Below are 15,518 nucleotides of genomic sequence, written 5' to 3' on the forward strand. Positions count from 1 at the left end.
GCATATATGTACAAATATGGGAAAGAGGGGTCTATTTTAGAGGAGATATATATATACACATACATATTATATATACACACACATCTATACATACATATATACACACACATACATATATACACACACATACATATACATGCACATACATGTGTGTAAGTTTAAACATTTTTTAATATTAGTGAAGTTTGGGACATACTTTATAAGATTATTTATTGAATTTTAATTATTTTCAGTGTATTCAATTTAGTAGTAAGCTAAGCTGATTATATTTATAGTTCCATTTCCCAAAATCATCTCCTTACATTTAAATGTTTGTATGCTTTGCAAAGAAAAGCATAAAAACTCTCAAAAAGAAGCTGAATAAGCAAAAAAAAAAAAATTAATTAAAAGTATAATTTCCATAAAAAATTTTACAAGTGAAATCTGCACACTCAGTGAGAGTTCCTCCTTTTGAGGAAAGATGTCAGATCCTCTGAATTTTGTTGTCCATAATTTCCTTTATATTTAAGTTTCTGGCAACTGAAAAGTAATGGAACAATTTCCAAATCTGATTGGGAATTTTGTAGAATAAATATCACTGTAATATTGATGGTGCTGTACAGTAGAGAAAGAGGAGGAAGAGGAGGAGAAAGAGAATAGTGTAGGAAAAGGAAGAGGGGAAAAGCTCCTCAATAGTGGATCTAATATTCTGGGCCAAAAAAGAATGAATTGATGCAAGTTCAATTCCATCAAGCTTAAAAAATAAACTCTAACCTACCATTTCGGCCATTTTGCTTTAAAGTATTTGCAGACAGCTGGATAGTGCTTCCATGGCCCATGTTTTCTGGAAATTTTAGGTCTTCTAAGTTTCCTTCTGTGCTCAGTCTTGCAACTTCCAATTCTGTTAATATCAAAGAGATACCCGTGCTCATTGAGAAACATACCTAAGCTACAATAATTTCCTAGATCATTGCAGTATTTCTGAAATCAAAACACTGGAATTCTCGTTCTATTTGTCATGATTTATGAAAATCTTTCAGAAAATATATTGTTCGTATTTTATAAAAGTAATGCAAATAAAAGTTATTAAAATTATGTAAATAATACAAACATGTCAATAATAAAGCCTAAAATTTAAAATTCAATCCCAAATTGTAATACATTGTCATTGGCCTTAAGTTTCAAAATATAATCTTTATTTTATAAATTAAATAAAAATCCTTTTATAATCTAGAGCTGTACTATCCTATCAATATTGATCTTTAAGCCCAATAAATTTGAAACAGCTTTATCATAACTTCTGAAATAAAAGTGTTAGCTACTCCTAATCCACAATAAAAATAGATTGATATCCTATATAAGCCAAATAACATGATTATCAAACACTGTTTTATCATTTTCACTCAAATGACTTACTTCTTTATAATGTGAATTCAAAGATACTCTCATTATAACTGAAATAACTCCTAATAGTCCTGTATTAAGAGGATAAAATTTTAAATGGTATAATACATACATAAAAGTCCTTTAAAAAAAACAAACCTCACCGTAAGTGATCTCAGGCTACTATGTTCAATATTGAACCTAATATTGAAATGTCCTAAGACAGATAGCACACATGATTTTCTATCCTTTTAAGCCAATGACAAGTGATGCCCTCTTTATTTTAGAAAAAGAATGACTTTTCTCCATTGAAATAAAGTATCACTCATATCTGGGACACCAGAGATACTTTTTTCTTTTCCCTCTTCAGATATACAACAGTGTCTAGACCTTCTGAATAACAAAGGCCACTTACTAATATTGTCTGTGTTCTCCCTGACAATGTCAGTCTTCAAAAGGTTATCAGCCAGCACAAAAGCACTTTCCTCCACAGTATGAAGCAACATGGTGGCCGCACGTAGCTGATCGCTTATAGTCAGGTCTCTCCACGCATTCAAAGCTTGTGGCTGAAGGAGGTTGTTAACTGTCTCGACCATTGCCTATATAAGAGGATGAAAAGAATGACAGAGGTCTCTAGTGAACCCACATAGCTGTCAGAAATCCAGGTGTACATGTTGCCCAGCAAGCAAGGATCAGCAGTGTGCATGAGTTCAGTATTGTCCCAGCCTCCCCTGTGACATGCTGCAGCAGAAGCATTCATTATTTTGTTCTGTAAAACCCTAGCTGAGACTTTGCAAAGCAAGAGGAAAACCTGTTTTTGTTTTGAAAGACAACAAATAAAGTCATGCTTTCTTCTTAGAATCAATAACACAAGCTTCAACAAGACTATGATCACATAATTAAATTATTTGGCTGGGGAACTGTTGACAAAAAATTTAAACCAAGAGTTTTACCACATGACTCAGAGCAAATCATTTTTTCTGTACATTACCATAAAACTGGATGCTGAACACAACAGAGATTAAAAGGATGACCATAAATGTGACAATCCAAGAATTTGTTGCCTATAGGTTGATGACTCACATAGCAAACCTATCTGTTTTTTAGCCAGCTAGTAAAATGTCAGAATGGGGAAAATATCAAAGCATACATACTCCAGGGGCTTTAGATATGTTATGTACAAAGAGAAACGTTCTTCATGCTGTTTACTACTAAGAAGGGGAATAAACAGTTGAACCTTACTACCTATGGTCCTCAGGTGTTTTATCTTTAAAAAATCAGCAGTACACCCACACATAGAGACAAAATACTACAGTTCTCATTGCTTCATCCAAAAGAATCATCTCTATAGTTACAATTTATATATTTCCTGTGGTTTGCTTTATGCTGTCGGTTACAAAGAAAAACAGTTCTCCCAATAAGGTCTTGGGTTTCATTCAAACATAGAAAATTGTAAAATAGAAAGATACAATACCTTCAGCTTGAAAGTGAACATCCCTGAACACAAATCATTATGAAATATGCATCTAATCCAGAAATAAAGTTGAATAAACAGCCAACACAGGCACAGTTACCAGGCAGCACGTAAGTGTTTTAAAACAGGACTCACATTATTGACACATTGGCAGAGGGGCTGGGAGAGACTAGAGAAATACCCTCCACAAGGCAGTGTTTTCTCCTGGCTGGTGTTTTCATAGTAACCAAGTAACAACTGTTAAAAATTCAGCTTCCTAATGAAACACCTTGGCTGCCAATTAACACCAGCTTCAAAAACTAATTTGCCTTTTGATAAAAGTTGTTTTTCTTGATATTTTCCCAGCTATTCCAAGTTTTGGTCAAAAATCAACATCACTGTACTTTTAAGTAAAATAATCCTACTCACAACTTGCATGCTTTGGATTATTTTTTAAAAGAGGAACAACACAAACAAATCAAAAAAGTCTCTCACAAGTTTAAACACTGGACATTTTAATATAGTGTGCTTAGCTCCGTCATTTATTCTTGGTGTAAAGCATGACCTAGTAGCCAGACAAAAGTATTTCTGGATCACAACAAACTGATCCGCTTTCCAGGAAGTTCTCTATAAGGGCATGCCAACAGGATATGCCAAACAAAGAGATGCCAGATAGGAAACCAAAAAAAAAAAATAAATAAAATAACAACTTTAGATATTTTCTGAAGCAAAACAGAAAACAAGAGAACACAGACCTCTTCAGTGTAAATAAGTATTCTTTCAGGGATTAGATGATACTGTGAATTCATTAAAAATGCTCTGAAAATCCCACATGCAAGAGAAATTATGCCTGTTCTTTATGGAGCAGCCATTTTAGCTGCTGATAATCTTAATAATTAGTTAATAATCTTATAATAATTAATTAAAATCTTACCTTAGGGGAAATTTTATTGGGCATAATATATTTCTCTTCTGTCCTTTATTGTTTTTATTTTCATAATTTAAAAAATGCAAGATGAGAAAAAAGGAAAAAGAAACAACTATGGTCAACTCCGAGAACGTTCCAAGAAAGAACGTGTTCCAAGACTAAATTAGGAAAAAATAGAAAGTCTGACTAGACCTATAACTAATACGGAGATTGAATCAGTGATCAAAGCCTCCCAAGAAAGAAAAGCTCAGGATCGGATGGCTTCACTGGTGAATTCTACCAAAGTTTTCTGCACTTAAAGAAGAATTAACACTAGTCTTTCTCAAACTCCAAAAAATATAAGAGGAAGGGACACTTCCAAACACATTTTTATGAGGCTAGCATTACTTTGACACCAAAGCCAGACTAAGACACCACGAGAAAACTGCAGGCCATATCCTGATGAATACAGATGCAAAAATTCTCAACAAAACGCTAGCAAACTAAATCCAACAGCACTTAAGAAAAAAAGTATAAACTATGATCAAGTGCAATTTATCCCTGAATTCAAGGAGAGTTCAACATAAAAAAAATCAATGAATGTGATACACCACATTAACAGAATAAAGGATATCACATGATTGTCTTAATAGACGCAGAAAAAGTGTTTGACAAAATTCAGCACCTTTCATGACAAAAACTCAACACACTAGGAACAGAAAGAAGTTACCTCAACATGATAAAGGCCATGTATAAAAGCCCTTAGATAACATCATACTCAACACTGAAAACCTGAAAGCTTTTCCTCTAAGATCAAAAACAAGGCAAAGATGCCTACTCCTGCCACGATTCAACATAGTACTTGAAGTCCTTAGCCAGAGCAATTAGGTAATAATAATAATAGGCATCCAAATTGAAATGAAAAAGCAAAATTCTCCCTGTCTGCAGATGACATAATCTTATATACAGAAAACCTGAATGACTCCATTAAATATATATATACATAAAAGACTGTATGTGTGTGTATATATATATATGAAAGACTGTATATGTGTATGTCCTTTAAATATATATACACACATAAAATGCTGTATATATGTAAGTGTGTATATATCTATAAAATACTGTATATATTTGTGTGTATGTGTGTATGTGTATATATATATTAACTAATGAACAAAATCAGGAACGTGTTTACAACAGACTGCTTTATCTAAAAAACTTTGTATGTCTTTGAACCGACAGCAAATAAATCAAAGGTACCATTTATTAATTTATCTTAGTTTTGCAACTGAAAAAGTGCAAGGTGCAATATTTTTTCATAGCTACAAGTATTCAACAAGTGTATTCTTCAAGATAAGGCAGTCTTTAGGAAGGCTTTCTACTAATTTTGGGCTTTAAGCCCAAACAATTGCCAAGTTTACTAAAAAGCAACACACTCAACATGTGGCCACCAAACCTAGGATTTGGTGAGTTATGACACCAATTTAACATTTATTTAGTCTGCTCAAAGACACACCTGTTCACCATTGCTTAAGTATAACTGCAAGGAAATGTTTACACAAGGATCGAGAGACAGTATTCTGTAGTTCTAAAATCAGAGTGTGGGATTTGGAACCACATCCCCCAAATTGTACCTTCACAGTGCCTCTTACTGTGTGACACTGGGCAAGTTACTTAACTTCTCTATACTTCATCTACGAATTTGGTATGATAATATAATCATCTCAGAAAGTTGTCTGGCTCATAACAAGTGCTCAAAATGTAACCTTGTTTTTACTTTTAATTGATATCACAGTCCAGTGTAGGAAGAAGGGAAGTCTTCACTTAGAAAGCACATTTCACATCTGATAATTGCTAAATAGCCACACTGAATTGAGATCTGGAAGGAATAAATCTTCAGTAATGCAATCTGCATAATTTGGTCTCTTACACAACTACAGAAGCCTATACTACCTGAAGCTTTGAGGAATTGGAGAGTAAAGGCAACATGTGTATTAAATAGTTCATAATGATTTTTTTAGAGACTTGAATAAAATGCCCCATTGCTAGTGAGACACCACAATTAAGTCCATCTTAAAAGCTTTATAATTATAAATGACTTAAACTTTCTAAAGCTTGCTGACATGTCCCTTTACTAGCTAAATGAAGGTTAATTAAATAGTTACAACTCCTCAATGAATACCTATATTTGGATTTCCTTATACATTTATGTATTGTATATTTTATTCACACACTATGACATCTGGTCACAAGATAATTATTTTTTCTCAAACTAGTTATTTGCATTCTTTTCATAAGCTCAACATAAGACCTATTATATTTCAATTTGAGAGTAGGTAGGGGTGAGTATTATCCTTTTCATCATACAGTATACTCACTAAACTCTCAGTGACTTTTGACTGTTTCTAAAAATCAAACACAAATGGGAAAGAGCCAAAAGTCATTTTGATTCACACCAAGATTATGGACATACCATATCCTACTAGACACATATTTGCATTATTTTTTAATGCAACATTATTAGGACCCTTATCATTAAATTCAGACCTTAGGCGAATTCAGTTGACGAATATTACTCATAGCATATAATTCTGATATGTTCGTTAAGGATGCTGTATACTTTATAATTAAACTTTATATATTTCAAAATACAGAGTTTATTTGTTATAACTACTGCAAAAGCCTTTGCGAAAAACTGCTATATATTTTTGCAATGACAACTTTTGTCATTATTCCAAGAGGATGTATTTGTGAAATAGCCTAAGATTTCTCAGGAAGAATACACAAAAGAATCAACAGTGAGAAACACATGAGTGGCACCTCTTACCCAGGTGAGCAGTAAATATCAAACTATGAAAGTAAGCAAAATCATCTGGGGAACTTAGTTATCCCCTCTTCCTCCATTTGAAAATCATAAAAATAAATACTCCAATAGAAGGAATGCCTTATGGAAAGATGTATAAATGTCTAACTTTACCACCATGGCTTTTTTGTTTTTCTTTTTGTTCTTTTTTTTTTTTTTTTTTGAGACAGAGTCTCACTCTGTCGCCCAGGCTGGAGTGCATTGGTGCCATCTTGGCTCACTGCAAGCTCCACCCCCCGGGTTCACACCATTCTCCTGCCTCAGTCTCCCGAGTAGTTGGGACTACAGGCACCCGCCACCACCCCCGGCTAATTATTTTGTATTTTTAGTAGAGACGGGGTTTCACCGTGTTAGCCAGGATGGTATTGATCTCCTGACCTCGTGATTCACCCGCCTTGGCCCCCCAAAGTGTTGGGATTACAGGCGTGAGCCACTGCGCCCAGCCTTGCAGACAAGTTTTTAAATCACTAGCTCATTCAGGTTTTAGCTCAAATATCATCTGCTCTGAGAGGTCTTCCATTATTAGCAAAACCAGGGGAAAGGTGGGGGAGAATCCCCCCATCCTTAAATCTATTACCTGTTTTGTTTTCTTTGTATCATATGTCATTATCTAAAGATGTCTCATATATTTGTTTACCTGCACAACTATCTTAAACTTCCCATTAGACAGATGGCGAGCTTTCTGAAGGGGGAGACGCTGTCTCATTTACAAGAGCCCAAAGCAGTGTTCGGTAACTCCTAGATGAGGGATTTGCCATCCGTGATAACTCATACGTAAGTCAGTTTTCTCCATTTTCATATCAGCCAAAATAAAAATCTCTGAAGTTATTAGTTTGATGAGTATAAGAGCAAAGAATAAATAGAAATGATAAAACTTATTAGCTAGCCAATACTTCCCTGAATTAGTCTCACTTCAGAGAATCAATACCCCAGTGGGCTCTTAGTCCATTTGGGCTGCTAGAACACAATATCTTAGACTGAACAATTTTATAAACCACGGAAATTTATTGCTCACAGTTCTGGAAGCTGAGAAGCTCAAGATCAAGGTACCTGTAGATTCATTGTCTGGTGAGGTCTCACTCTCTGCATCCTCACAGGGTTCAAGAGAGAAACAAATTACCTTGGGCCTCCTTTGTAAGGGCACTAGTAACATTCATTCATGAGGGCTTTGTTCTCATGGCCTAATCACCTCACCAGAAGCCCCACCTCCCAACACCACTATACCGCAGAGTAAGTTTCAACACATGAATTATGGGGAGACACAAGCAGTCAGACCACAGAAGGCTCCCATTTTAGTATTTGTTTATCTTTAACAGAATTATCCATATTTGTATCTGGTTTTCTCACCAGACTACGATGTCCTCAGAGAAGAGATCATATTCATTTGTGTTTTCCCAGAGTAAATTTTAGTGCTGTGATACCTTTTAGGTATTCATTAATATTTATCACATAAAGATAAGTTACTTTTATTATCAAATTATTAATGACATTATATACAATAGGAAAATTGAAAGCATCCTTTTTTGTTTCTTTAATTTTTTCCCTGTCTCCCCAAATACTTCTGAGAGAATAACGTGTTCAGATATCACCATAATTTGGGAGGGAGGCAGGGTGAATGAGAGGAAGTTAAGATGACAGAGTTCAGAAGGAGAAAATCTGAACCACAGGTTATTATAGTGAACACAGGACACTACGAGTAAGAAAATATATATATATATATTTTATAAAAAGTTTTCCATAATGTTTCCAAAGGTAATTTCTAATGTAATTTAATAAGATTTCATTAAATATGTATTATATGCAAAAAACTAGGTAAGGCACTGTTGAATGAGGTTAGAGAAGAAAACATAGAGTTTGCCTTCAATTTACCTATGATCCAGCACAAAACAGATCTAGAAACCCACAGCATACAGCAAAAAAGTAGCAGATTCTTGCTGGGGAGGACCATAAAAACATCCCAGAAAATGTTTATTTTTGAGTTAGACACTAGAGGATGAATACATTTTCTTTGACTCTGAAGAGGAAATCCAAAGCTAAAGTACATAATGAGCAAGCTGATGATGATCAAATAAAAAAAGCAAATTGATATTAGGCAGCCCAATACAAGTTGGAAACAATTATTTCATAATAATAGATACATTTGTACTAATGAATTGCCTAAATTCTTTTGAAAAACAGCCTAGTAATATACATTATATTTTACTCTACTTCCACTTTTTAAATATGTCTTCCTGAATGCATTATGTCCTTATCAATATATACCATAATCATGCTGAATAATGCTATTTTATTATATTATTATTTTATTATATTATACAGTTACATTTAAATACTTTTCTTCATATCTAAATCTCAGGATATATTAAGGAAGAAAAATATATTTTCAGGTCTCTGCTCCCATTTCTTGCTTTCTGTAGATAGATAGATGAAAATAGTATCCATTGATTTATAATTTGAAATAATAAAAACAAAATGTTCTTTAATTCTTTACTTTGACTTCTTGATATAAAGTTTATCAGTTGAGAGTAAAGTAAAATGAAGCAAAAGTTTAAAATCATTACTGAATAGGACACATTGTACTGCAATCTGCGTTTAGATATTGATTCAAATCAAAATGTAAAGGTCAAGTGTTAGAAGTGTCTTCAAAACAGTTTATAACTTGCAGGTTTTTTATTACAAGTCAAGTTGAATGACTGATATTTACACATCTGATCAATAAACCTAAGGTGCTTTTTATAACCACTGTCATTTGATATTATTAAGTATATAAAAACCACTAATCTCTGAACTACCTTTTATATTACAGTGAAGTGCTGGCATTTTCAAATCTTAATTAAAATTAGATCATATAACACAAGTGACCTTAATATAGCAATAAGGACCTTTAGGAGTAAAACAAGGTGAAACTAAAATTTCATAGAACAGAGTGTGTCTTTAAGAGACCCTTATTTTTTTTAAAGCATTATTTTTTTGCAAACTGTATTTGATCATATCACTGTTTAATTCTACTTTAGAATGAAATGACTGAATGCTGTCAAATAAATCTCTATCATGTTACAGGAATTAAATGGATCTACAGACCTGACTTAAACTCCTTGCTAACTCAATATTCATTCAACAAATATTAATTGAGCATCTTCAATGTGGCAGTCAACTGGGATGCAGCAAGAAAGACAGATGTTCTCCCTTCCCTGAAGGTAATGGCAATATAGTGAGGCCAGACAATTAAACAAGTAATTAAAATCCAACATGGCAAGCATTATAATGATGGAAACATAGAGTTCAAGCTCTGTATTGGAAAAGCTCCATGAAGTGGGACATTTCCAAGATGAAACTCAACACTGAACAAAGAGACAAAGGGCACAGCGTGTACTTACAGGCACAGAGGTGAAAGAGAACAGGCACTGCGAAGGAACTGAAAACAAATTCCTTATGGTAGAGCAAAGAGTATAAGGGGTTCAGTGGTAAGACTGGTAAGTGAAGGCTAGATTTCAAAGAGGTTTGCAAACTATGTTAAGGTATTTACAATTCTTCCCAAAAGTGACAAATAGTCACTGCAAAAAAAAAAAAAAAAAAGAAAATTTAAGGTAACAGAGTGATACACAGTAACAGTTAATATTTGTGGAGTGTATTCCAGACCTTGATATGAATGGTTTACATGCATTAACTCCTTTAATTTTCGAAGTAACCCGGCGAGGTATAATTTATTATCATCATCTTACAGTGAGAATACTGAGACTCATAGAAGTTAAGTAACTAGCTAAAGGCTAATTAGCTAACATAGAGTAGAACCAGGGCTCAAGTACATGAATTCTGGTTCTGGAGAAAAAGAAAAGCAGGGATTATTCCAAAGATATTTAAAATGATTTGCTGATTAGCTAATGTCAGTTGACGAGGAAAAGAAAGAAGTGCAATGCGTAGAATTTGGGGTAGTCAAGGAGGTAGCACTTACTTCAAATGGGAATTTTGTTTTTCAAAAGGTAGTGGGCATAAGAGTATATGTGTGGGTGGAGAGTATGAGTAACACAGTAAATTCAGGTTGCCTATTTTGAATGGAATATACAGTGTTGCACTGAATAATGATGTGTTGCTCAACAATGGACCATGTATACCATGGTGGTCCCATAAGATTAAAATGGAGCTGTCCTATTCAGGTGTACTAGCTTTTATCTTTTTATCATATTTTTACTGTATCTTTTCTGTGTTTAGATACACAAATACTATTGTGTTATAATTGTCTACAGTACTCAGTACAGTAACATGCAGTACAGGTTTGTTGCCTAAGGAACAGTAGGCTATACCACGTAGCCTAGGTGTGTAATCTGCTATCCCATTTAGGTTTTCGTAAGTATACCCTATGAGGTTTGCATGACAGCAAAATGAAGCATTTCTCTGAATGTATCCTCACTGGTAATGCATGACTGTAATTGAATGGCATCTAGATGGGCCTGAAGCTTATATAAGATATCTGATATTCAAATATAGTTCATGAGATAGTTTGGATATTTTTCCTTTTAAATCTCATGTTGAACTGTAATCCTCAATGTTGGAGGTGGGGCCTGGTGGGAGATGTTTGGGTCATGAGGGCGGAGTACTGTCCTCACATAGCGAGTGAGCTCTTGTGAGATCTGGTTGTTTAAAAGTGTGTGACACCTACCCGACTCCCTCTCTTGCTCCTGCTTTTGCCATGTGATATGCCAGCTCCTGCTTTGCCTTCTTCCATGAGTAAAATCTCCCAGGGCCCTTCCCAGAAGCTAAGCAGATGCCAGTGCCAAGCTTGTACAGGCTGCAGAATCATGAGCAAATTAAACCTCTTTTCTTTATACATTACCCAGGCTCAGGTATTCCTTTACAGCAGCAGAAAAACGGCTTAATACAATGCATGCATCATAAATTTAAGTAGGCTTATTAAAGCCATTGATATATCTGAAATTACCCAGATAAACTGTGTAGAAGAAGAATTGATGGTACAGAAACACTAACAAAATAGAGGGGCAAATGAAGTAAGAATAGTTGACAATGAAGATGAAAGAGTAAGCAGTCAGAGAGTGTGGTATCACAGATGGAAAGAGGGTTTTCCTTGGTTTCAAAAATAATCAAGAAAGTGTCCAAAAATTCTTCTTTTTGAACTAGAAATAATAACTCTATTTTTGTTCCGGGTAACAGAGTGATTGTAAAACAAAAAAGAAAACCACAGAGATACTGCTTTTGAGGAGCAATCAATACAATTTTATGTATCAACACTTCGAAGCAGGACATCTATTCATTTAATTAATATTTCTTGAGCCCTTAACACATGCCAACACTGTTCTAGACCCTTGAGATACATCTTAACAAGGCAGAGAAAAAATAATCTTAGAACTGAACATTCTGGCAAGGGAAGCAAATAATAAACCATATACTGTTAGAAGATGCAATGTACAGTGTGAAATAAAAGAAAATAGACAGGATAGGGGGATCTAGAATCAGGGATGGTGTTGGGATAGAGGTTGGCTTTCAAATATGATGGTACAGACGGGCATCACTGAAAAGGTAACAATTCAAAAACGACAAAGGAATTAAGAGAGTTAGCCATGCAGGCATCTGGAAGAGAAGCATTCCAATCAGAGAGAACAGCCAGAATAAAAGTCTTCAAATGGAACTTTTGAAGGTTTGCATGGTCCAAAACCTTAAAATGGCAAGCGTCTGGAGTAAAGTGAAGGAAAACAGTAGAGGTGGGAGGAGGGGCTCAACCACTTCAACTGAGATGCTGAAGAATGGTTTGCAAATGAAGATTGGGAATTCAGTTATAGATATGGAAAGTTTGAGGTATTTATTACACAACAAAGTGAAGCTATTGAGAAATTGGCTGGAAAATTAATTCTGGAGATCAGGAGAATGGTCTGTGCCATGGATAATATTTGTAGGTGATAGACGTATAGGTGGTATGTAAATCAATGAGATCACCAAGGGTGTGAATGTACAAAGCTTAGACAAGAGGACTAACTGTTGTGCTAGGGGGCACTCCAAGCTTAAGGGTTTGAGGAGAAGAGGAGGAACCAGCAAAGGAGACTGGAAATAAGTGTCAATTAGGTAGGAGAAAAATAAAGTGAGTTGTCCTAAAGATAATATATCAAGGAAGAGGGGGTGATCAGCTGTGCTAGATGTTTCTAATTAATCAAGTAAGGTATGGATTGACTACCGACTGTTGGTCTAGCAGCATTTAGAAGTCATTAATGACCTCAACAAGGTCAACAAGGGCAGTTTCAGTGGTGTAGTGGGGGCACAAGCCTGAGGAGGTGAATTTAAGGGAGAATGCGAGGAGAGGGACTGGCAACAGCAAATGTTGAAAAGTGTTGTCAGAATTTCTGCTGCAGTGGACATACTAGTAGGCAATCAGAAATTTGAGCCTGGAGCTTGAATTAAACAGTAAATATTTGGAGACCACTTAATATGTGCTAAATACAATTTAAAAGGTCCTGAAGATGTAGAAATAAAAGTGGCACTGTTCCTTCCCAAGCAGCTTATTGATAGAGAGAATGAAGAGACATTAAAATACAGCTTGATAATTGAGGAAATTGTAATAGAGGAAAACTGAGTGTTGTAAGTTCGCATAAGAGGTCATTCATTCAGACTAAGTGGGACAAAGAATGCTTCCTTAGAGTGATTGACATATGAAGTGAGTGTTGATAGGTAAATCAAAGTTACTGGAATAAAGAGAAGGAGAAAGGAAAGCAAATCTAGAATTAATCCAAGCAGAAGGGGCTGTGACTATAAAGGTACAAAGACACGAACTGAAAGTATTTAAATCCTCTGGCAGTGTAGGATCTGAGGAGGAGCCAGTTAAAGGGGTGAGAAATTAGCAACAGGAGTCTGATATTCAAGCACTGTAGTTCAGAAAAGGATTTTTTTTTCTATAAGGATAAAAAAGAGTAAGGGACAAGCTGAATAGGGTCAAGTCATGATCAAATTTGCATTTTTAAAACATTACTCAGACAGTAGGTGGAATGGATTAACAGAGGAATTTGACAATGTGTAAAGCAGTTGTTTAAATTTTTTTTTTTTTTGAAAATCATCTACACAAGGATAATGGCTGAAGTTATAAGAATCAATATCAGAGGAAAACAAAGTTTGCAGCCAAAGTCATTTTGCAAAAAATACGTCATGACCCTGGTCAAAGGTTTTTAATAGCACTCAGATGCTTGACTTTTTTCCATAGCCTTCTCCCTCAACCCATTGCTTCAGGCACATTTGTCTTTTTTCTATTCCCTGAACTCTCCAACCACTTGTCACTTGACCATCTCGGCCTTGGGTGACCTTTGATCTTGGATTGCTCTTCTCCAGGTAGTCACATTGCTGAATTGCCTATCACTTCCTTAGAAAGTCTTCCCTGATCTGCATGAAATTAAGTAATCATAAGGTCATATTTACTCGTATGACTGCTTTAATTCTTTGAATAGCATTTCTGCAATCTTATTTTATTACTTTGATTGATTGACTGATTTACTGGCTATTTTTCTCCATAACTCCAGCTGGCTGAACTAGGGTGTGAGCCCTAAGAGACAGAAACTCTGTCTGTCTTCACCCCCGAATCCCTGCACCTGAAATAGTGTCTGAATGAGCTCAACAAATGTTGCCTGATTGAATGAAGGAATAAATCTATGCTTTTCTTAAAGTATATATGTTTACTGTTTTTTAATAAAAAAGGTATTTTTCAGACTTTGAAAAGGAGATACTTGTTGGAAAGTCTGAAAAACTGCCACAGCCTAGCAGAGCCAATTAAATGTAATATGATATCCTGGATAGGATCCTAAAACAGAAAAAGGACATAGATAATAAATTTAAAAATCTGAATAAACTGTGGACTTCAGTTAATGATAATATATTAACATTGGTTGATTAATTATTATAAATATACCATACTAGTGTAAGATGTTAACAATAGAGGAAGTTGTTCATGTCAATGGGAACTTTCTATCAGACTTGATCAATTTTTTAGATTTTCTAGATACAAATCTAAAACCGTTTCAAAAAATAGTATCTATTAGTTTTAAAAAGACATATTTACAAACAGTTTTAAATTACAGAAGTATATATGGTAAAAGCTGAAATTCCATTTATAGAACACCGTAAAACTCCACACACAAAAAATCACTTTTGACAGTTCATTGTGGATCTCTCTCGACCTGTAAATATTTATGTATTTATGAGAGCAAACTCAGTCCGTACAATAAGGTTGTTATCTGTCGTTTTTGGCTTGCTTGTTTATTTTTACTTGAAAATATATCACACCTATCTTTCTAAGTCAACACAAGTTCTACCTCACTGTTTCTGAGGCTAGGAAGTATTCCTTTATTTAGTAGTTTATTCAACCGATTTCCTACTGATGAAGAGGTAAGTTGTTCTGTTGATACAAACACTACCCTAATCTAGCTTGTGATCCTGTCTACACATTTACTCTTTTCCAGGGCGGAATGCTACCCCATTGTGTGGGTCGGCCACAAGTTACCCCAAAGTCTTTTCTCTCGACAAGGAGAACAACACTGTTTTGTGATTGTATGACAAGATTTATAAAGAAACAGCATAAAAATATAGATGTGAGTAAAAATAGTCTCCTCTGGTAAGATATTTAAAAAGCTAACAGGCCGGGCAGGGTGGCTCACACCTGTAATCCCAGCTACTTGGGAGGCTGAGGCAGGAGAATCACTTGAATCCGGGAGGCGGAGGTTGCAGTGAGCTGAAATCGCGCCACTTTACTCCAGCCTAGTGACAGCAAGAATCCGTCTCAAAAAAAAAAAAAAAAAAAAAAAAAAAAAAAAAAAAAAAAAAAAAAAGAAAGAAAGAAAGAAAGAAAGAAAAAAAAAAGCTAACAGTGATCATGCTTTGGAAAAGGACTGCTGAAAGACCGTGAAGAGAAAAGAGGCCGGGTTGAACTAGGCAACCGCAAGAGG

At 34.9% G+C, this 15,518-nt stretch overlaps 1 protein-coding gene across 50 annotated transcripts in view; it reads right to left on the minus strand.

Annotated features, from left to right (window-relative positions):
* ADGRL3 (adhesion G protein-coupled receptor L3) overlaps nt 1-15,518 on the minus strand; it is an 857,692-nt gene that overhangs the window by 134,004 nt on the left and 708,170 nt on the right. For all 50 annotated transcript variants that reach the window (XM_074039933.1, XM_074039928.1, XM_065545138.2 and 47 more), the window contains 2 exons: nt 1,778-1,961; nt 758-880 (listed from right to left, as the gene is read on the minus strand). In XM_074039933.1, the coding sequence (XP_073896034.1) occupies nt 758-880; nt 1,778-1,961 (307 nt within the window). The remainder of the gene's footprint in view (nt 1-757; nt 881-1,777; nt 1,962-15,518) is intronic.

This window comes from Macaca fascicularis, chromosome 5 (genome assembly GCF_037993035.2).
Source record: "Macaca fascicularis isolate 582-1 chromosome 5, T2T-MFA8v1.1".
Taxonomy (NCBI): domain Eukaryota; kingdom Metazoa; phylum Chordata; class Mammalia; order Primates; family Cercopithecidae; genus Macaca; species Macaca fascicularis.